Source organism: Parasteatoda tepidariorum, chromosome 2 (genome assembly GCF_043381705.1).
Source record: "Parasteatoda tepidariorum isolate YZ-2023 chromosome 2, CAS_Ptep_4.0, whole genome shotgun sequence".
Taxonomy (NCBI): Eukaryota; Metazoa; Arthropoda; class Arachnida; order Araneae; family Theridiidae; genus Parasteatoda; species Parasteatoda tepidariorum.
Window position 1 is genome coordinate 24,654,032 of NC_092205.1, and position 24,238 is coordinate 24,678,269.

Sequence of the window (24,238 nt, forward strand, 5' to 3'; positions counted from 1 at the left end):
ATAACCTTTTTTTTCATTTATAACAGTTTATTAAACAGTTAATAATTACAGTTAATAATTATTTAATAACAGTTTAACAGTTAATAATTAATTAATAACAGTTTAACCGTTAATAATTAATTAATAACAGTTTAACAGTTAAAAATTAATTAATGAGTTTTTTCTTTCTTTTTTAAACATACAAGTGATCTTGCAAAATGTCTTTGAAAGCTTCAAGTTATAAACAAATAGAAAAAAAAATTTTTTTATTTGTAGTGATCATTGTGACTAGTTAAAAATAAAAAAGCAGAATTAAAATTATTGTATTATTAATCTACTACTGGATGAAATGTGATTTTTTGACTCTCGGCACAAGTTGATACTTTAAATTACATTTATCTCGATTTAAAACTGGCCTGCATGATATAGGGAAAGCTGAAGTTCAAGCATTTCACAAGATATAAACTTACAACAACTTTTTTTATAGAATACTCTAACATTTGTTTGACAAGAATTTTAAAAGGCCTAGGCCTTCCTTAGAATCCTTCCCCAATCAGCTCTTCTCCCAGAAAGTGATCTTCACTCTACTCTCAGCATGACAATGCCCTCATCCACATAGTCTTTCCACTTTTTTTGGGGTCCTCCTCGTGGTCTTTTGTTGGAGGGGATTGCTGCTCACTATGGACTCATTCTTATTAAGTGCCCTGCTCATTTCATTCCACTTACTTTTGCGAATTAACTTTAAAAAATTTAGAAAGTATATCTTTTTTTTCCCCGGGTATTATTATTATCAAGAGCAGCACCAAAGATGGATCTTGAAACCTTCCTTGCAAAGATAGCCAAGGTCATCTTCAAATACATGTCTTTAAGACATAATTCAAGGCAGGTTTTATCAATGCCCAACACAGCAAGATCTCTGTCTTTTTTACTAAATAGGATTTCAGTAACCGATCTTACACCGAAGAAACAGTGATTGTTTGGGCTAATCCTTTTTCTTATTTTTGATTTTCTGATCCAAAACAGATAAAAATAGTTACACATTCGAATTTAAAAGAAATAACTTCAAACATTTTAGGAATCGTTTCCTTTTTACCATAATACATATAATGTTTTACTCCACATTCATTTCTATTGCTGATTTCCTCAGTTCAAAAATGGTTTGACCCAATGCATAGACAGATCTTGCAATAATATTTACATCATCAGCATATGAGAAAATATGTACTGATTTATTAAAGATAGTACTTCCAGTATTAATAAATTTTATGTAGGAACTAATGTTATTACATATTTGTATTTAATAATTACTGAATTACTGCTAAAAAATCTTTTCATAATGTTAGGTTTAATATTTTTAAAAAAAAATTATAACATATATATATATATATATGTAACATAAAAAGCTTCAATTAATCTTTTTATGTTAGTTTCTTTTATAAAATTTCATCCTAATTAATTATTCTAATCGAAATACTTTCTCACACTTTTAAAAGCCACATCCTGTTCTTAAATCTATTTTTGGCTCAAGTATGCATTTAATTAAAAGCAGGACATATTTCCCTTTGCTCTGTGAGGGAAACATTCGGTCTATTTCATAAACCAATAGCAACTACTAAGATTTCCCTTTTTCCCTAAATTAAGACATTTTACGGATTTTACTTTNATATATATGGTAGACGTGTTATATTTATATATGGTAGTATGGTAGACGTGCACCATAACTTTAGGGAAGAAAAACTGATTTAAGACACTTGAAATTTGTTTGATTTTTATTTTAATTTTGAAAGTAGTAATACAAAAATAAAAAATAGAAAGAAGAATAAAAGGATTATAAATAACCTATATACCATTTTTATAGTAATTTGAACAATATTTTTTATAAATATCACAAGCAAAAAATTAAAAAAATATAAAAACAAGCAAAAATAAAAAGTGGGGGAAAAAACGTTGTTTTATTTACTACATTAAAACTCCTTTTAATTTTTATAGTAAAAAACAGCGAAGCATAATAAAATAAATGTAATACCAAAGTTTATCATAAGAAACATCACAAGATCTCCATAAATAAATGAACAACATTCTTAAATATATCGAGTCTTTAAATGCAATGCAACATTATTTTATTTAAATAAAAATAATGTATGAAAGAGTATAATATATTTTAACTCATAAACAAAACAAATATATACTTAAGATAATACCTAACATTTAAAAAAAGGACTAGAAAATACATATAAAATGACTAAGAAACATCAATTGTAGTAAACAACAAAAGAAAAAATATATATATTATTTAAATATCATACAATAAATTAATTTTTAGTTATCAGCACAAAAGTTTGATTCAGAGAATAGTTTGAGCACTTTTACTTTAAAGGTATTTGGAAAGTTAAGATACACTCAAGATAAATGTAGTCTTTAAAATTACTATTTAAGAGTATAAACATTTACAATTTTTTGTGAATTAGTAATGATATTTATAAATCTCATATTTCTATTTACATTAATAATGTAGCAAATGTTGTATAAGAAAGTTCAAGAACATGCATATTTTTCTTCTTTTTTTTTTTCTTTTTTTTTGAAACTCAATTTTTAAAATTGCAAAGAAATTCTGAAAAAAGATTTTCTTATTGGTAAAAAAAAATTTATTACTGACAATGTTAACAAATTATATTGAAATATAACAACATTTCAACATATATGTAACAGACTGTATAGTCACTGAGATTCATATAAACCACTATATATGTAAGTTTAAAAATGTTAACTTCATAAAAATGAATAATAAAGCTAAATAAATAAATATTATTCCCATTGATAACTAATACATCATTCATAATTTTTGTTCCATAACTTATAGTATATTGGAAAACAAAGTGCACTTTAGGCAACCTTCATTTCTAGTACCTAAATAGGAAACTTGATAGACAGTGATGATATGCACTCTATTTTAAACCAGCAATAGTTTTAAATAAATAACAAACATTTCAGAATAAAATATAGGAGATTTGATTAAAAATTAACAAAATATTACAAAACATACTTAATCACGCAAAAAAAAATTTCAATAATAAAAACAACACATTCTAGAATAAATAATAAAAAAGAAAATATATAGAGTAAAATAATACCATACATAGCAAAATACATAAAAATTTCTTACTATAATTTAAAATATTGTAAAATTATGTGGTAAAAAATTTTATGAAAGTACAAAATATACAAAATTTTAAAATTTATAAATACAAAACTAAACAAAATGGAAAAAATTGTAATAATTTAGAAACTTTAATAAAGAAATTAATTATTAAAAATTAACTACAAGGTTAAGAATAAAGTAGAAAGGTATTTAAAAAACAATTAAGCCTATTTCTTATTTAGGGAATACCTTTAACTGATCAAAAAAAGTAAAAGTATTTAGTGAAATAAACATGAATTGTCAATTTCAATACCTTAAAAGTTCGTGTTATAAGCTATTTGAATAATAATTTTATGAAACAGAGTATCAACAAAAATACATTTTTGTATAAGGTAAGAATTCATCATTGAATTGAAGTAAAATAGAATAAAATATGAACGAAACATTATTAGACGTTTTAATAGAGCATAATCAATATTAGAAAGGATATAACCTCAAAGGTTTCATGTTAATTAACTGTAAACGAGGTAAATGAAGTTTTTAATATACACAAAATTATAAAAATAATCAATATTAAGATAAAAAGAAAAAAGTGAAATTGGGGGGAAAAAAATTTAAAAATAAACTTAAAATACAATCTTAAGTTGTTGTTGTTTTTTTTAATTTAATGTGATCTGTTCATAAATGACTTTCAATTAAAAAAATAAAAGAAATTAAATAATATTAAAAAAATAGTTATAATAATCATAATACATATGATAAAGATACATTTTTAGACAGAACTGTATTGATGTAAAGGACAAATTAAAATCACAATATCTTCCAAATAAATTTTGGGATTTAACATGTTCATTGCTTAACTTATCATATATTGCACGAGGAAAATGTTTATTTATTGAATAGCTGAACTTTAAATAATGTTTAAAAGAACAGGTATTAAAGTACTTTAAAGAACAATATCGAGTATAACAGTCGTTTTGTTCATCAAAGGAATAATGTCGAGTATAACAGTCATTTTGTTCATCAAAGGAATAATCTTGTTCAGAAATGTTTAAGACACGTCACATGCAAAATATATTATTTCCCACAGGAAATGATTAATCATACTTCCCAATGAGTTTTTACAAATCCATGAGCAACAAGTGAAAGTATCGTTGATATCTATAAATAAAAATGTACTAATTTGTAAATGATATATTTATGACAATAGAAAAAAGTTTAAATAAAACACTATGGCACAACATTATATTAACAAAATTATCTGTCAATAAAAATAACATTTAATAGTTTAAGAAATCTTTAAACAAAACAAAATTATATAACAGTATATTAAAATCTGTTACTAGAATAAGTGGAATGTTCTAATTTGTTTTAGTTTGTCTCAGTTTAAGAATACTTTAATTCATTTAGTTAAAAAACTAAAATAAAGGTTATATTTAATCAATTTTCTCAAAACCATGAGTTGAAAAATGCATTGCAACAATAAATAGCAATAAATTGAACAAATAAAATTATAACTTTAGAATAACATAGAATCCTAAAATAGGTACATGAAACAAAAATTTTAAATTTCATTATTGAATAATATACTCAATGAGCTTTATTTGACCTTATTTATCTTTTAGTGGGCTCTATTTTTAAAAATTGTCGGCTATAGTCTGATACAAGCTATATAACCCCCAGGGCAAAATTTATTGTAGGCCTCTATCTTAAATCAAAAAGAGCATTATTTTTATATTTTAAAAAGGCTTTTTTTCAAATAGTACATAGTTAACACAGTTATTATCGGATTATCAATTTTTATAAGCTAACAAAAATATTAAAGAATTTTCAAGAAAAGGCCTTGGCCCACCTTGAGTTGCCAAACTAAATGAAATATAATGATCAACTTGTTCGATTATTGCTTATTTCTGCTCAAAACTAAATGATTATTGGTTAATACTATTATTTAATGTATATATAAAAAGGATTTTTTGGATATTTTTAAAGATTAACTTTAAAAAAAGTATTTTTTTCCTTAATGAATTTAAACTGGACAAAAAGAAAATTGTCCATGTCTTCCCCAGTAAAAATTTTTTAGCTACAACAATTTTTAGCTTAATCATTAAATAGATCAGAAAACATAGTATAAGAGTGATAAAAAAATAATAGAATTCAAAAATAAAGAACTTAAAACTTTTCAAAACATAAAGTGGTCACTTGAAAAAATCAGAACATTATGCATATAAATACTAAGAAAACAAAACATTTTATTCAATTAAATATTATCTTATTCAAAGACTTTGCACATTAAATAGATAAACATAACATAAAATTGTTTTTGACTGTTTTAAAAACAGCATTTAATATGTTGTTCCACAGATCTCTCCAATGGTGAAACTAATTAAAAACATTGAACTAAATTTAAATTTTATTTATTTATTTTTGCTTATTTACAACATACAAAATTTATTTTCTAGAATATATATTTTCATCCTCTAAACAAGCGGTCCTGAAACGTTTTTCTCCTTGTGAACCTCATCTAAAATCCATAAGAAAATGACGAATCTCATTGCGAAATTTCGTTGTTACGAGAAAGAAAACAGTAAAATTTGGTAGGACATACAATATTTGTTTTTGATGATGCATAATGATTCATATGAGGGCCGTGAGGGATAAAGCGCTCACCTACCAATAAGGTAATTCAGGTTCGAATCACAACAATGGATGGTCGATATGAATTCCACACCCGTCTTGCATCGACCATAGTGTTGACGTAAAATATCCTCAATGGTAGACGAATCATGGGTAAGAGTCATGTCATTAGAATTACAGTGAGAGATTTTCGTCTCCATGTAACACAAATGCAGGTTAGTTCCATCTAAAAGGCCTTCACAAAGGCAAATTTTTCACAATACTTGATCCTGGAGTTTCCTTGTCTTCTGGATTACGTTCAAAATTACAAACCAATGCAGTGGAGCAATGACAGTATTAAGCTAAGAATTATGTCAGCTGATCAATGCTGGTTATAAAATAGTTTATAAAAAGCTAAAATCTACCTATAAAACATCTTTTAATAACTAGAAATGATAGCTCGAAGATGAAATCAAAATTAGTTCAAGAAACCCATTGGCTCTAAATTAAGTATAAGTTGAATTCGAAAAAAACTCTTAATGGGATATTTTTGGTTATTCAAATTTTGATTCAATTCTTGCCAATTTTAGTCTCATATTATATTCTTAAATCAGTTTATGTCTATCTCTCAAATGTTGTGCAAAAAGTAATCAAAATCATTATGATTTTTTTTTTTGGGGGGGGGGCAAAACAGTATATTCCTTTAAGACAGAGATCCAGAAGTCAGCATAAGAGTGAGTCAACAATGAGATTTTTTTTAGCTAGAAATTAAGTTCCAAAAATGAGGTAAAAAGTTTTAAGTTGCAACAGGGTAAGAAAAAAATAAAATTGAAATTTTTTTTGTTGATACATATTGCAATATGTATTTAAGAAAATGGACACAGGTCATATTTAAGAAAATAGACACACAGCTAAAAATGAGTCTTGTTAATGTTCAACCTAAATTTAACAACTACACACAGAATTTCTTACTTACTTTTCCTTACTTTTTTAAACATTAAGCAAAAACACTAGGATATTTTGGTGTTCAGAAGGCAAGATATTACGGATGAAACTTTTCGGGCATCTCTTTATATGCAAAACACTAAACAATGAAGTGGTTTTAAAAAATCTAAATTTGTTCACGTTAATTTAATACCATTATTATAAGTACATATAACCTATAACAACCTTGAAAAACACTGTTAACTTTTAATATTTTCCAAAAAAGACGTAATTTTAAAAAATTTACTTCGGACATTAGGAATCTGTTTAATTCATTAGTTTATTCTTCAAAAAAAGAAAAATTTTCCAGAGGGAAGTTTAAAAAATGGAATCAAATGCTACATCCATTTTCTTAAACACACGTTTCAAGCTGTGTCAATTTTCTTAGCCATGCATTTTGAGCTGTGTCCATTTTCTTAAACATGCATTTTGAGCTGTGTCCATTTTCTTAAACATGCATTTTGAGCTGTGTTCATTTTTTTAAACACACATTTTGAGCTGGGTCCAGAATAAAAAGCTCAGAGACGACATGTTGTTAAGAGGGAATTCGAGAACTTCAAAACTATAAGCACCTTTAGCCTAGACTAACAAAAAACTGACCATTATCTGTGAGTAATATTAAACCTTTGCTAGTTAGTACAGTTTAATCAAATTTTTTGAAGAAGTAAATGGAAAGAAAAAAGAAAACCTGACAGGGTACATTTAACAATTTTAAAGATAATCTAAATAACACAGAAATTATATTATAAATAATTTATAATGTACATTAGCAAACTTACAGCAGTTTCTGAAGAAGCTTTCATTACATAGCATTGAAATTCATCAGCAATAGTACAGCTTGTATTTCTATTGGAAGACAAGCAAAATAAATAATAATATTATACTATCACAAGTAATATGAAAAGAAAAATATAATTTTATAGAATTATAGCAATATTACATGGAGCAAAATTATGAAATTGTTTTGTTAGCCAGTTGTAGAACCTTTAACAGTGGCCACTTTTGAAAAACATTGAAAATTTCAATTAATTAAAGAAGCTGGTATTAATAATGTAAGGTATTTCTTTTAAAAAATTTCTTACAGTATGGTAAACAATACAAGGTTTATTTTGAAATGAAGAAATATTTTAAAAAACAAACATGAAATAGAGTAATTTTCAAAATATTATAAAAAAAGTCATAATGATTAAATATTTATTAAAAACACAACAATAAAATACTTATGGGGTAAACTTTCTAGTAAAAAAGTGGCAATAAGGTGAAGACTGATGGACAGTTTTTAAATCGACGTTTGTTATATTTAGTCATCAGTGGCAAACATTAACTTCGTCCTATACAATATTAAACATTAATATCTTTACTGTAAATACCTATATTGCAGATTGCAGAATTATAATGCCTAATTATGCATAGTTAAATTTAAAATTAATTAACTGAAATTAATTCAAAAACAACTTTCAACAGATGCACAAAATGAAGGTTTCTTGCGAAATAAAAATTAATAATAATGCTTAAAAATATATAGCTGTTAACTCTTCCTTTTTTTCCAGAAAAATTTATTATTACATTTAAAGTCATGGCAAAACTTATGCTTTAATATTGTGTATCTGATTTCATAAATTTGATTTAAAATGACTTTGATCACCACTGTATTTAGTTAATTTAAACATTGAATATAAAAGACTTGATAATTATTTAATACGGTTTCAGACTTCAGACGCTGATAAAATTTTAAAAAATTGTGCTTGAAGTTATCTGTGAAATCGTATTTTAATACCACTAAGTTAAATAGTCGTTAAGAAAGAGCAAAAAGGTAAAAGTTATACACATGGTTATAATTACAAGCAGTATATGTAAATTCCACTAACTTACCCAAAAATAAAGGCGAAGATGTTTGGGCAAATTTTCTTGCGACCACAAGCAGATATTTCAGAGAAATGTTTATTAAGAATAACCTGTGACGAAGTTTTAAGAAAAAAATTTATTCATTAACAAATAATAATTCATAATAAAAAAGAAATTTAATATTTTTAAGTTAATATTTATTAAAATAATATTTATAACAAAAATTAATATTTAATTTATTAAAAAAATTAATTAATATTTATTAAAAAAGAAAATTCATATTTTTAAGAAATACAACAAAAAACAATAGTATTTTTATTTTTGAATTTTTAGAGCTTAAAAAATTAATTATCAATATATGTTTTAACTAATACACCATCTAACATTCATAACAATGTGTTATGAATGTTAGATGGTGTATTAGTTAAATTTGAATAATTATTTTGAAAATTCTGAATAATTATTTTGAAAATTCTGAATAATTATTTTTTATCCCGCAATGTTAAAGAGTGGTTAAACATTATAATATATCACTGCACAAAATTTATAATATTACATCAGATCATAAATACACACTGTTCTGAAATCACCACCTTGAATTTATATTTTTTTCAATCATTGTAAAAATGAAGTAAATAAATGTAGATTACAAGCAGTGTTAACAGAATTGTCTATATATACTAGTATTAAGTTGGATACTAGTATAATGTTATACTAGAATATAGAGATTTGATTAATAAATAAAAAATTGTTTATCTAATTTAAAAACGTGCTTTCACAGTTAAAAAACCTACCAACATGCAAAGTTAAAAAATATATAATATTTCACAGAACATTATGTTTTACTTGTACGAAAATTGGTTTAGACATTAAATTTTTAATTGAATTTCCATTCTCAAATATTAAAAACTGAAAGTTACTTCTGTGTCCTCTTTATTATGAATAGTAAGATCTCTTTCAGATATCCGTAAAATCACTTCCTGCAAAATAAAAAATTCAATAATTAAAAGTTGTGTAAATATATTCAATTTCAGATAATATTTAAACATAATTCAAAAATGTCAGGATGCAGAATGTAATTTCTTTGTTTCATTTGGCAACACTCATTTGGAGTGTAAAAAAAAAACCTTTTACATTACAAACACAAAATAAAAAAATAAAAAAAAATTTGTATAATCCCAAATCTAACATCAAGTTTAGGTTATTACAATTTTTCCTTAGATTTCAATCTTATATTTATAGTAAAAGTCACAAATTTCAATTCATTTGTGCTTTTTTTTTCTTCTTTTGAGTAATAAAAGCTATATTTAGCACTTTTAACAACCTATTAATATTTTAAAATTTAGAAAATTAAAACAGGAAATAATAGAAATCTTTTTTAAAATAAATAAGGAAAGTTAAAAAATGCAAAAATATACTTGCTTTAGGCTCCAAATTTAAATCAATTGCTTTGTTAATAGCTTGATCGATGCATTGAGCTTTGCCATCCTATAATATCATAATATTTCAAATCGTCAATATCTGACACAAACAAAGCACATAAATTATTTTAACTGTTGATACTGTACATGATGATAAATAGACTTTTAAAGAGATTATATTTTAAATAAAGAAATGTAGTAATTCCTTTTATGGACAAACGCTTTTTTTCCTAACTAGGATATATTGTTTAATAAGCAAAAAAAAATAATAAAATCTAAAAATCAGAAACTATGAAAATAATTTTTTTATGAACTGTTTCTTGTTTTTCAAGAGTTTGGTAATACAAAAATATGATTTTACTTTTATGGCAAAAAGTAAACATCTAATTACTTTTTAAAAAAATTTTTAATAAAGGGCAACTTTGTAATTACCTCACATTAAAATTGTTAAGAAAACAATAAAAAGTATAACTTATATGAAAACAAAAACATCTAACAAGCAATCAAACTGTTTTTATACTACACATCACTAATGATACTAATTAAAATGCATAAAAATCACATTTTTAATGTAATATTAGTGTTGCATAAATATTGGTCATAGACAACATTGACACACATAAAACAATAAGCTATGCTGTGAGGATAAAAGAAATTAATAATGAGATCATAACAGCGCAGTACAATACAGCTTTAGAATTACATTACAAAATTAGTAACAAATATCGAAATTTGAAAATAGTCAGAACTAATGTAAACAAGTGCATTTAAATTTATCTCAAACTCACAAAGTTCTTGATGTTTTGTTTTATCATTTGCTGTTATAACAACCTATCTATGTTATTTATAGGTATATGTTATTTATCTATCGTTATAATATTTATTAATTTTTATTCATTTAAAATTACCATTACAGAAAAATATTTAGGCAACAGTTAAAATCAAAATAAATAAAAAGCTTACATTATGAACTTGGAACCTGCCAAGTAGTGAGACATCGAATTTTATTCTGAAAAAAAAAATCAAATAAATGCATTATCATTTTTCAAGAAAGCTTAAAAGATTTAAAACACAATGAAAGAGAAACAATTATGGAAATAAGGTCAACATAGTAAGTGATTTTATATTATTTGTGTTCTCTATAATTAAACGCATTGATTTTCCTTCCATTTTATAACACGTCAAATATACCAAAAAATGTAGAGGGAATGCTAAAAATAACTTATTACTCATACCTGTTGATGCGTAATTCTTCAATGTGGGAAAAAAATAGCATGCTAGCAAATTTATGCAGACAAAGTTTTAACCAAACTTTAAATTTATAGAAAAAATTTCTTTTTTCCCCCTATTATTAATAGCAAAGAAATAAACAGGAGACAATTAGAATAATTCTAAATACCAAATTGCATCTTGCTTTTACTTGATGCAAGTGTTTGATCAGCCCTAATTAAATTTTACTTGATGCAAGTGTTTGATCAGCCCTAATTAAAAACTTTTAAAATTATACAAATATAACTCCTGTTCTGAAATTATTTGTTTTATCTATCAATCAATAGAATAATTATGACCACCAATATTAATAAATGGATAAAAAGGGTAAGAATTCAGTTTTCAATACGGACCTCCTTATTCAAATATAACTCTTGTTTAGAAATTTGTTGTTTAGTCTATAAATAGATAGAATAATTATGAATGCTAACATTAATAAATAGACAAAGAGGTAGAGAATTCATATTTTTAATAGGGACAAGCTTTTAGTAAAAAGGGAATAAAAAATATGGAATTCCTGGGTCTCAAGAAACCATAGGTTTTGAAGAGTAGCGGAATCACCGTAAAAGTGTATTCATTATTATTTTGTACAGAACATATGCTCTAATTTTGACATTCTTTTATAGAGAAAGTACAAAAATATTTTCAATGCATTCTGTAACCAGTAAACTACAGTGTTCTAAAATTTCTTTTTAACTGTGTCAATAGTTTTATTTCTATTTTAAATTAATTTTTTTATTATTTTTTAAACTAAAAGTTAAAAACAAGACAAAATATTATTTTATAAATCCACAAATGTATCTGGAGCTTTTATGCCCTTGCTTCTGAATTATGGTAAAAACTAAAATGGATCGAATATTCACATCAAGATGTAAAAATAAAATTTGGATTTAATGACATGTTAAATGTGTACAGTAATGTTAAATGTGTACAGTAAAAAAATAATAAATAATATTTGACTTACCTACCAGAATGGGATGAGTCAGAGCTCAGCTCTTGAACAAATTCTGGTTTATTTACTTGTTTCTTTTCAGGAGTTATCTTAATATGAAGTTTTTCAAAGATAGGCTTCAAAGGAGAATAAATACTTCCCACATAAAAACCCTTTAAATTAAAAATACATATTAACCTCCATTTTTAATGTCTAAAACATACTGAGTATATTAAAATCCATATAAGTAAATTTAAAAATAAAATAAAATATTTGTCTTTTTATAGGATAACTATATAACAAGTGACTTCAGTAATTTAAATATCAGCATATATTTATTTTTTAATAATTCAGCATAAAATTGTTTAAATTACTTTTTTTAAATTTTATTTTTAAAAAAAACTTTTATAGATCTATGTTTAGTTTAGTTTAGTAGTACATTTAACAATTCTTAGTTTAGTAGTACATTTATTTTTTTCAGTTGGAAAAATTGATATTTAAAAACAAAACAAAATAAGAGTTACTTGTTACTGAAATGCTATTTGCGCAACATTTCATAAACCCTAAAGCCCTATTTCTACTTATATGCTATAATAAATTTCTTTGTATAACAGAATATAAATTGATTATGGAAAATTCTTAAAAATACTCTACAACTATTGAAAGGACTAGCAATATGCAAAAAAAGTATTTGCTAAAAACTTAACAAGAAAAAATCTGACAGCTCTAAGTATACGTACTTTAACCACAGATAGATAAATAGGAAGGCCACGATATTTGTTTGCCAAAGCTGATATTAAACCTTTGTTACATTTGTAGAGACTTTGTCCATATAACTCATCTAGTACATCACCAGGCTCAACTTGGTTCTATAAAATAATATAGTGAATTTGGTTCAATGCCAAATTGTATTTAGCAATTATTAATTTCAATCAAACTTAAGCATAAGTTATCAAAATAAAAAAAAAGCTAACATAATGTGGAATATTAACCAAAAAACAGAAATACATACTTCTTCAGCAGCAACACTTCCAGGATCTACTTTAACGACCACAATTCTTCCCTTAATATACCTGAAAACAAATGAACAAACATTTTCTTTTTGTACACAGAATAGTTATAATGCAGCATAAAAATGATAAGCTAAAACTAAAATATAAAGATATTACCATACTTTAGGATTTTAGCAATATTAATTTATGTTGAAATATAAGATTTTATTGGAGTGACTTTTCGAACTAGCAACTAGAAATTAGAAGTACAATACACCACAAATATATACCGTAAGCATTTATGAAATTCAAATTAGGGCAATTTTAAGGTGCATATACTACATAATTCTATATAGGTTATAATATTAATAAAAATAAGCATGAAAATTTTTTTTAAAAAGTACACTTGGAAAAAGGTACTAAATTAAAAAATACACAACACTGACATTTTAAACTTTAATATAAATTGATAAAAGCAAACTAATTTTTTGAAATTAATGTTCTAGTTTTTGATTAAGTTATAACTAGCTCTTATTGCTTTTTTATCACCCTGTATTTGAATCATGAAAAATGTTTGCAAACAGCATTTCAGAATTCAGTTTATGTTATTTTGCTTTTTCATCAGGAGGGAAGATGAAGTTTTAAGAATAACTTGTTGAATAGGGAAAAGATATGATTTCTTTGCTTTTTTATTTCTTATTTCTATCAAACTGCTTTTTTTTATTTTTTTATTTATTGTTTTTAGAATTGTGTAAGAAATAGAAAAAATTATCATGGATTATTTACAAACAATTTATATACAATAGGGAAATTTAAAAAAAAAAATCTTAAACAGATTACAACGCATATTCTCAAAAACTTTAATTTTTAATGCATAACAGTACGATTGTAATCTCATAATATTATGGATAAATTGTAATGGTTGGCACCACTGTTGAATATAGAGTNAAAATATTATTTGCTTTGTTGAATAGGGAAAAGATATGATTTCTTTGCTTTTTCATTTCTTATTTCTATCAAACTGCTTTTTTTTATTTTTTTATTTATTGTTTTTAGAACTGTGTAAGAAATAAAAAAAATTATCATGGATTATTTACAAACAATTTATATACAATAGGGAAATTTTAAAAAAAAAAATCTTAAACAGATTACAACGTATATTCTCAAAAACTTTAATTTTTAATGTATAACAGTACGATTGTAATCTCATAATATTATGGATAAATTGTAATGGTTGGCACCACTGTTGAATATAGAGTTCAATGGATGAAGAAAAGCACCAAACAAATTTAAGATAGATAAATCAAATAGTAAAGTATGCATAGTATATAAAAAGAGAGAGAGAGAAAAGATCACTAGGGTGCTTCCAGATCAATGACATTGTAAAAACGTAAACCTTCTAAGAGTAGATAATAACTTTTAACCATTTATTTAATCCCTGCTTAAACAAACTCTGTTATTTTTACAGAATTAATTGATCAATAAAATACAGGTAAAATAATTAAATAATTTTATTGAGATATTTATAGGTAATTAACTACCTAAAATTTTAGAAATTATTTTCAAATTTGTTAAAATTTATAACATCCAGCACATAAAATACTGTTCAACATTAAATCAAACATGCTTAATTTTTCAAAGGTAAAAAAAATATGACATTTTTAAAAATTATTAATGAGACTTCTAAAAGAATATCTCTAAGATCAGTTTGTTAGATCAATAGCTGGAATATTTGTTTAATATAATTATTTATATAAAAGGTAGGCATGAAATTAGAAGAGGAAGTGCTTTTGATATTGATTCTGATAAAATTTCCTTGTAAATTTGTGACAAATACATTGAATTTAATATTAATCTTCCATTTAACTTATTTTTTATTTGTTTATTGTTAATCGATTACATGTGAAACAAGCATTCTGAAATTCTATATAAAAATAAATAGATAAATAATGTGGTTATCAAAAGTTAAATTAAAACATATTTCAGAAACTTATTTCTGTAATCAGATATTATAATCATATTTTACAATATTTACAGTTAAACCGCTTGACTTAACACTTTTCATCAAAATTTGAAGGGGTGCTAAATTGGTATTTTATTAAAGTGAAAATATGTTTAAAAAGAATTTAAATTTATTCATAATAATTTCATAAAAATCATTTACAAAGTAACCAAAATTTTCTACTCACGCAAAAGTTATACCCATTTCTTTACAAGGCACAAATTCATATTTTTTATAAACCTGTAAAATAACATAATTAATTCCTAAAAATAAACCACTTAAAAATATGTTAAAGATAAAAACAAATAATTAAGTATAAAAATAAAACTTATACTTACACCTAATTGCCATGTTTCATCTAGAAAACTGGCATTCTAGAAATAAAGTTAGAAATTAATGTTAATTCATTAAAATTTTTAAAATAAATTATATCTTAACTTGAAAAAAAAAAAAACTTCACACACTTCACTCTTGACTTCTAAAAAATATTTATCCAAGACTCAACATAACCAAGTAACAATCTGACCATCAAGATACATGATTAAGTGGAGCATAATATTTGATATTGACCAAAATGTTATCTTGTTACATACAAATAATAAAGAAATAAACAAACAAATAAAAATATAGATCTATGATTTTATATAGCAATAAGGGAAACAAATAAAAATGTAATTATCTTTAAAAACAGTTTTAGAATAATTGTAGTTAATAAAATTTTAAAAATTTACCAAGATTATTTTATTGCATATAAATTTGTACATATTTTAATATTTGGTTTAATTTAATCTACTTAATGATAATACACATACCGACCTTCAAACAGTTATACAAAACAAAATTTTAAAGTTCTACTATTACCATAGAAACTAAGTTAACTTACTTTCAATTCCAACTTAAATTCAACTTTATTCAGTTCATGCAGAAGAGAAGAAAATATTTCTGGAAATAAAGGGGAAAAACTAATTTTCAGTTAAACATTTTTGTTGAAAAAAATGCACAGAACGTAAGAAAGACAGCATGCTTTGGAAATATTTTAAAGAGCTTGTTGTTAACCGCTCACACTATTTTATAACTTGTTACATTTTTAGAGTTATGCAAATAATAGTACAAATATAAAATTGAATAAATTAAATGATTTTTTCTTAAAATTTTACAAAAGATAAAATAACATAAAGCAAACTCTGCTTACCAAACATGATTTCATTTCCTAGAATTGATGTCTTTGGATCATAAACAGACTAAAAAAAAAGGTTAGAATATTTATTAATTTGAAAGCAAAAATAAGTACTCACTATCTACTAAAATTTTAGAGTTTTAAAACTTCCTTTTAAGTTTTGAATTCAGGAATGGTATTTTTGCTGTAACAGTAGAAAATGGAAAAACCAGCAGAAACAGTAATCTTAATAGCAAATATTGTTGTACTAAATTCTGTTGGTTAAGAAATAACAATGATATAAATAATACACCTATATAAAGACTTTTGTTTTGTTTTTTTATTAATTAAGTTAATTTTTTTAAATTGAAGAAAAAATCGTAATTGTAATAGCAATGATTTTAAATCTCAGCTAAAACATAATTCAATTTAACATATTAAAGTCCAATTCATCTAATATTTTAAAACATTTTTATCTTTGAGGCACAAAATTGCTGTGGAATTGTTAATGCAAATTCTATATTTGCCACTTTGGCACAAAAACCTAGTTTTTCCAAGTTGAAAAAACAAGATTTCTTACATGGCTTTTTAAGCCGTAGCGAAAAATTTTGTTAAAAGTAAAGAATCCATATCACCTCTTAAATGACGCTGATTTTCATAACAAGATAATATAATTTTAGTTTCCTTTATTTTTCATACAGCTGTCTCATTCTTGCATAAATTTAAATTAATATAAGTTATGTGTAACATAAATTGTATGTTAAACAAATGAATTTTAATGTTTTTCATGTTTAAAAAGTTTTGAAACCAATCTGGATAAAAATTTTAGAAATACAAGTACTTTTAGTAAAATCCCATAAAAAAATGTACAAGCTTTCATTTTTTTATTTGAAGCTAACCTTAATTTTTTAATAAAAATTACCCAATTATAAAAGAGCTTTTATACCATTTTAAACATTATCTGCGAGAATTAAATTTAACTAATTTGATAAACAATTATCAATAAATACTTTTTTATTTATCCTGTATTAATTACAATTTTTATTGTCAATAGACTTTTTAAGTTATGAAACAGTATATAAAATACTTTTTTACAGTCAAAATTTTTTATACTTACAAATAGAAACACTTCATCTTTCCACAGAAGTTGAATAAGAGTTTGTAGAAGTTTCTTGGATAATGCTATTCTAATAAATAGCCTGCCTCTTCCAACATTTGTGAAAACCTACCACAAAATATTATTTGCTCAGTAGATTGCAATAAAAATACATGATAATAATTGCAAACTAATATCACATGTTTTAAATATACATTTACTGCTCAAGAAAATGTAAAAGATAATCAGAACATAAAAATAAATATGGACATAAGATGTTAAAGTTATAGAATTATGCTTAAGAATCAAATAAAAGGAAGCAATCAGACTAAGATAAAATAAAATACTTTATACGAGCACAAAACCTCAATTAAGAAACTTTCTGGGCACATTAGTTCTTGTAACTAGTTTCAATCCTTTCGTCGCCACCTCACTTCGGAAAATTCGCTTGAAAAATCAAATTTTTTTTAAAAAAAATTTAATTTTTATAAAACTCTATATTGATTTATATCATAGGAATGAGTTTGACAAAGAAAAACAGAAAAGCTAAAATTTAAAAATATTATGTGCAAAAACACTTTTTACAAAATTGAAAAAATACTCGAAATTTAAGCAAGAAAAAAGTGTTTGCAGGAAATATTCATCCAAGGAAAGTTTTTAACATTTTATTAAAAAAATCTATGCTAGATTTTATTTATTTATTTAAATTGTGTGAATATAAATCTCAATGTGTGATTTTTAAATTACATGAATTTGAATCTCGATATTTTATCGCGTAAATATGAATCTCAATGTTTAATTTTTAAATACTGTGAATATGAATTCAATGCATAAATTTTTAAGTCACTGGCACATCAATCATTAAAGTGGTTTTTAAATCGAGTAAATACGAAATGCGATATTTGATATAAAATTGTAAAAATACAAAACACCATGCGTAATCTTAAATCTTGTTAATAGGAATCTCAATGTGAGATTTTAAAGAGTGTGAATGTAATTTTAAATCATGCTTGCATTTGTAAAAAAAAAAAAAAGCACAAAAACCAATCTTTTTATTCTAGGTAATTTGAAAAAGACAAACTTTTCCGGAAGAGGCGGATTATTTGTTTCTTTTTCAGTAATAGTAAAAACTCATCCGCGATGGTGGTGTCATTCGCGCGAACGTCATTTGCATATATTATTCAGGTCCAGAAGTAATTTAAATATATATAAAATATATAAAAATATATTAAAATACGAAAATATATTAAAATATAAAAATATATTAAAATATATAAATATATTAATATATACACATTTATTTTAACCATGTAAAATTTTTTTTTACAATCCCTTTTTAAAAAGAGCTTGTGTACCCTTGCAAAGTTATTTGAATTATATTAATATTTACCTTTTTAGAGATATGTACATTTTCTATTGCATCTGTTAAGCTGAAGGGAATTCTATGGGTGTAAAATAAAATATCTTTGTAATATTTACATACATATAATATTTCTTTAATATTACATATTAAAGAAAGAGAACTTTTTTAAAACCAATACCTAAGTTGATCTCTCTGCTCATACAATAGATACATCCAAAACCAGTAGTCTTTTCGCATTAATCCAAATGGTGTATTGATTTTAGCTGCAAAAATTGAAGATATCCAATTATTAAAATAAACAAATAACATTAAAATATTACTAAATTTTAATATAAAATAAAAACCACATTTTAAAAGAAATGTTTAAAATACAGATTGATTGAAACTAGTTAGAAGATCTGGCCTAAGCCCACCAGGCATAGGCAGATATTTTTTCAAGTGTGGCTTAAACATAAAAAAGTCCAAATTTGAATTTTTGTAAATATCTCTCAAAAGTGCTTGCACTATAGATAAAAAAATAAATGGTATCCTAAACAAAGCAACTTTTCACTCAATCTTCGACCGTAATTACCTTTTTATTAAAAAGCACTATCCATACTAATGATTAGCTGTACATTTAAAACAAAAAAAGAGACTGTTGCTTCTAATCCTCTTTTGACAGAAGTCAAGTAAGTTTCATCAGGTTGTTTATATTTAAGAAATCAATAACAGTCAAAGGAATTGATGTTAAATCCTCTCTTGTCAGTTCAAGACACCACAAGATGTATTTAGATAACGCTTGTGACATATTGCATTTCTTACGGGTCTGAAAGTTCTTTGATCCGTCTACAATGGAAAGGCTCTTGACATGTCCTCTTGCCAATCTGGCCGACGCGGTTTGTGAACTCCTGTCACACTTAATGTACAACACCACACCAGAACTTCCGCTATACTAATGATGCTTAGGTTTAAAGCGCCATGACATATTGAGTTTTTGTACTGTATTAGAATAGACACTTAATACTTTAGAGAAGTAGAGATGGTGCTCTGAATCTTCCTTTGCAAATCTGTCTGCAATTGCAAGATTACGATCATTTTCACCTGATAAATAATATCAGATATCACCTGATCTGTAATATCAGGTGAAAATGATCGTCTACGTGGCAAGGAATCCACTGAAGGTGTTTGTTGTGATGTTGGGTAATTGATTTCAATTTGAGCAGAATAGAAATGCTAGTATCATCACTCACTGAAGTCCACTCACTCAGGAATTGCAGTGAAATAAAAATAAAAAATCCGCAGTTCATTTAAGTCCTTATCATAGATTAAAACAGCAGCAAGCCCTTATTAATTACCAGCAATTCACTTTGAAATAGATAGCAAGTATCTGAATTTCATTGTAGTATAGATTCATGTGTAGGAAGGAGTCTTAATATATTTACCACTTCTACTAAGAATGGCTGTGCAGCTGCCATCTGTAAATACTTGAATAGCATATTCTGGAGAATTTTTAATAATCTCCAAAGCCATATGTCCAAAATGAACTTCAAGGTCGGTTTTCTTATTTACAGATGTATTAAGATCGAGGTGAGAGAATGCTCTAGGTAGAACTTCCAAAAATATTGCAATACAATGCAATTTCTTTATAAAAAAAATTTTAAAAAAAATAGGCATAACCTTGTGAGAAATCTGACTTTGGGATCATGCCATATTAAAAAGGTCTATACTTTTTTAGCCTTTGATTGTTTTGCCAATCATGCAAATAAAAAGTATAATTTTGTGAGACATAATGTAAAGTTTATTAAAATACTTGACAAGATTTACTTTCCTTTGAATATACAGAGGCTGAAAATCAGCCTTGTATATGGAAATATTGGTAGAACAGCTATTTTTAAGCCCCATGATATTTTGAGCGACACTAAGCTGGACTTGCTCCTTTTCGTGAAAATTTGTTTCGGAAGCATAGAAGTATATTAGTAATCAATATTTCAGGATAGACCTGATATATGTATAATACTATAAGTAGTTTGTAGAATATGTGTACCTGCCTCTACCAGCTATGCATCTAAGTATATTAAGCAGTTTGCGAGCTTTTACAACAAGATGTTCAATATGGTGATTACAACCTCTGAATCTAGAATGAATTCTAGATACTTAAGATGGTGTTCATAAATGAGTAAATGTTCATTTAAGAGCAGTTTTTGTAACTATACAGACAATTCGGTTGTTAAAAAAAATAGGTCACAACTAATTTTGTTGGGCTAAAAGATAATTTGTCTGTAATTAAGTCCTATAGCTGTCCCCCCTTAAGTCCTATTAGCGGTGTCACTGTGACAAGGGGTGAGCAAAATATGCGGAGATTATTCTTCTGGTAGGGGCACCCAAGGCATGAAGACCACTCAGCTAATGCTAACAAGAAAAGGAACTAAGACAATCTTCTGCCCATTGGTGCTCCAATTCAACAGAAACTGTACAATTCCTCTTACATATGGCTTTGTTGAGAAAGAGACTTATTTTATTAATTAAAATGTAATAAAACTGTTTTGAAAAAGTAAAATATAGATACATAAAATAAAGAACAAAGGTGAAATTAAAAAACCTTTAAGCATTTTATCCTAAATAAAAGTTTTAATTTTAAAAATTAAAATTTTAATATTTTGAAAGGGCACGTAAAAAAATAAAAATAATTATATTTTTCCACATTTTAGTAGAAAATATACTTTTATTAATTTTTGAAAAAAAGAATATATTTTTTAAACTTCCAGAAAACATTAATATACTCAGTAACCTTTTCTAAGCAAGCATTTATACATTAGATTTTTAAAAAAATTCACATGGTGTTAATTTTCATTTATGGATTTTTATTACAAATTCCTTTTATAAAATAATCAAAAATAAAATTTCATAAATTGAACAAAATGCATAATTAAATTAAATAAATATTGAATTTGAAAGAATGTGTACTTATTAAACAAAAGTATAAAAATACACATCAGTATTATAATATGTTTAAAACAACACACACATTTTACTCCTTTTTGAAAAATTTCCTCTAAAGTTTGACAGAGAGGTAAGACAGTAGGATGAAAATCTCGGATTTCTGTTTCACTCTCATTCCTTATATCAAGAACATAACCTGCAAAAAATTTTACATGTAGTAAACAAACCATTTTTACAATAAAAATTGTGAAAAAAAGTTTTTTTTTAAATAAAAATTTAAGTCATCTATAGTTTTAAAAATTATTATAAATTTATTACTTTTCTTTTTAAAAATTTTATTTTAGTCTTGTGTCTGATAATTCAGGTTGAAAAATTGGGTAAAATTTTGATTGGAAAAAAAACCATGCAAATGGTCGCCAGAAATGGAAACTTACACCATCATTATGCACAGCAAGGGTAATTGTGACACAAATTATAAAACCCTGAAAATTTTATGTGCAAAAAATTTATATTGAGACAATAATTAATATATGATACAACCATACATGTTTCATATTTAACATAATTAAATTATCTACTAATGAAGAATATCATACCTTCATAGTAACTACTTCAAGAAAAAAATTACTCCTTACAAGAATCGCAATATAACATTTTAAAATCGCGAGAATAGGAATTGAGATATTGGACTTTGAAAAGGAGAAATAACAAATTGCAATATCGAATTTTTAAATTGCGCAAATACGAATTGTGGCTCATAATTTTTGAATTGCGTGAATAGGAATCATAATGTACAGCAAATCATGTATAAATATGTAAAATTGATGCTTGATGTTACAACCGTGTGAATACGAATTGCAAGATTTGATATTAATAATGCGTGACTATGAATCGCAACATTAGATTTTAAAAACACGTGAATACAAATCGCAGCGTTGGACTTTAAATTCGTGAGAGTAGAAATCCTGATGTAGGATTTTTAAATTGAGTGAATATGATTCGCATCGCGTAACTTTTTAATCAGGTAAATATGAAAATCAATAATTTATATTAAAATTGCATGAAAAGAAATCGTGATATTATATACAAAATGGCGAAAATCTGACAAACCAAAAGAATCAAATAAGAGGAAGAATCACATGTATATAAGAGTCTCTTTAACAAAATTTAGCAATGAGTTTCAAAATTTTAATTCGCAAAAGTTCACAGTGCAATGGTCTTAAGATACAATGCAATCTTTGAGCAAAAAATCACTGGTCCTGCTTCTTGTTCCAGACAACGAAGAATGACACGAAAAATCCGGAATACAATAACTTCTGGTATAGACCTCCAGTTGAAATTTTGAACACTATTTAGTAAGAAACAATCCCCCAGAAGCAGAGAGTCAAGAAAGTAATTTAGAAAAATTATGGTAAAAATTTGGAAATTAACCTTCCTTTCATTAACATATTAAGATACTAGTTACTAATTAAATTAACTCCATACAAATTTTTGTGTATTTATGCATTCTAAAGAATCTTGTTTCACACATTTTGAATAATTCCATTTCCCCTCTATAAAAAACAGCTTAATGGTCATTATCTAAATTCATTTAAAAATATTTCTTCTAGAAAGTAAGCTTTCCAACAAAACAATGTAACATGGATTGTAGAATAGGGTTCCCCTAGGGGGGATATTTTGTTATTGTACTTAGGCACATAAAATTTCCCATATTTCTATCTTGACTTATTATTATTAGCATGTCACTAAATCTCACTTTCAAGGAATTTTCTGTTTTCAGTAAGAATACAAAAAAAATCGCCAAAATAAGAGGGACACTAAATTGAATTTTTTTTTCATAATTCAATTTTATTCATGAAAATAAATAGAACAAAAAAGTCTAGGAAAAATGAGATTCTCTGTTATCTTTTCACATTAATATTCAATAATGTATTTATAAATTTAATTTGACACAATTCGATCAAAACTTTTTCGAAAACTGACTATATTTTTCCACTATGTTGAATGCTTCCAATAACTGAACATTTTGATTTAAAATTCATTCAACAAAACACCAAATTTATTCAAAGAGTAAGTACAATTATCAGCTAATTAACTAGCAATAGGATTTTTATACAGAATACTTATATCCATGCTTCCAAAATAGGGAAACGGTATTTTAAAGTTTCTTTCGGATGTATGCTACAAGTATAAACAGTCTTTGACGGGAACAACTATTTAAATTAAGTTAAAAACAAGAAAATTCACCTTTCAGTTGTTTGAGTAAAGGGTGACTAACAGACATTTTATCAATTAAAATTACACAAATGCCTCAAAAACTTTTGTTTTTGAATTATCGGAAGAAATATTTCAAAATAAAAATTATCTCTATAGTTTCTAATTTCCTAATTTATGAAGTAGTTCCGCAATGAACACTTTTGTTAGTAAATAAGTCTGATGAGAAACCAAAACAAGTTTCCTGAAATATTGATGCCAACACGGTAGATGAATTAAAATTGCTTATGAACAGAAAGTTAATTTATTTCAAAA

At 25.2% G+C, this 24,238-nt stretch overlaps 1 protein-coding gene across 2 annotated transcripts; it reads right to left on the reverse strand.

The window, feature by feature from the left end:
- Positions 1-1,730: 1,730 nt before the first annotated feature.
- LOC107447876 (uncharacterized) lies at positions 1,731-24,173 on the reverse strand. Of its 2 annotated transcripts, none has more exons than XM_043046202.2 (18): positions 23,957-24,173; positions 21,795-21,905; positions 18,969-19,053; positions 18,818-18,869; positions 17,449-17,556; positions 16,368-16,416; positions 16,059-16,117; positions 15,514-15,549; positions 15,363-15,415; positions 13,194-13,254; positions 12,922-13,050; positions 12,215-12,354; positions 10,945-10,990; positions 9,983-10,048; positions 9,481-9,540; positions 8,588-8,670; positions 7,495-7,561; positions 1,731-4,279 (listed from the first exon to the last, which is right to left on the reverse strand). In XM_043046202.2, the coding sequence occupies exons 1-18, from the start codon at positions 23,991-23,993 to the stop codon at positions 4,220-4,222; spliced, it is 1,302 nt and encodes a 433-aa protein (XP_042902136.1). In that variant the 5' UTR covers positions 23,994-24,173; the 3' UTR covers positions 1,731-4,219. The 2 variants fall into 2 exon arrangements, with proteins under 2 accessions (XP_042902136.1, XP_071033428.1); XM_071177327.1 differs by having other exon boundaries at positions 4,070-4,279; positions 9,481-9,536; positions 9,979-10,048.
- Positions 24,174-24,238: the final 65 nt, after the last annotated feature.

Bases quoted from the DNA above. Each gene is read 5' to 3' on its own strand.
- LOC107447876 (XM_043046202.2), bottom strand. From the start codon at position 23,993: ATGTCTGTTAGTCACCCTTTACTCAAACAACTGAAAG. The intron at 10,049-10,944 runs GTAAGCTTTTTA...ATGATATTATAG, and splicing joins GCAGGTTCCAAGTTCATAAT to GATGGCAAAGCTCAATGCAT. The intron at 9,541-9,982 runs GCAAGTATATTT...TTTATTTTGCAG, and splicing joins ATTTAAATTTGGAGCCTAAA to GAAGTGATTTTACGGATATC.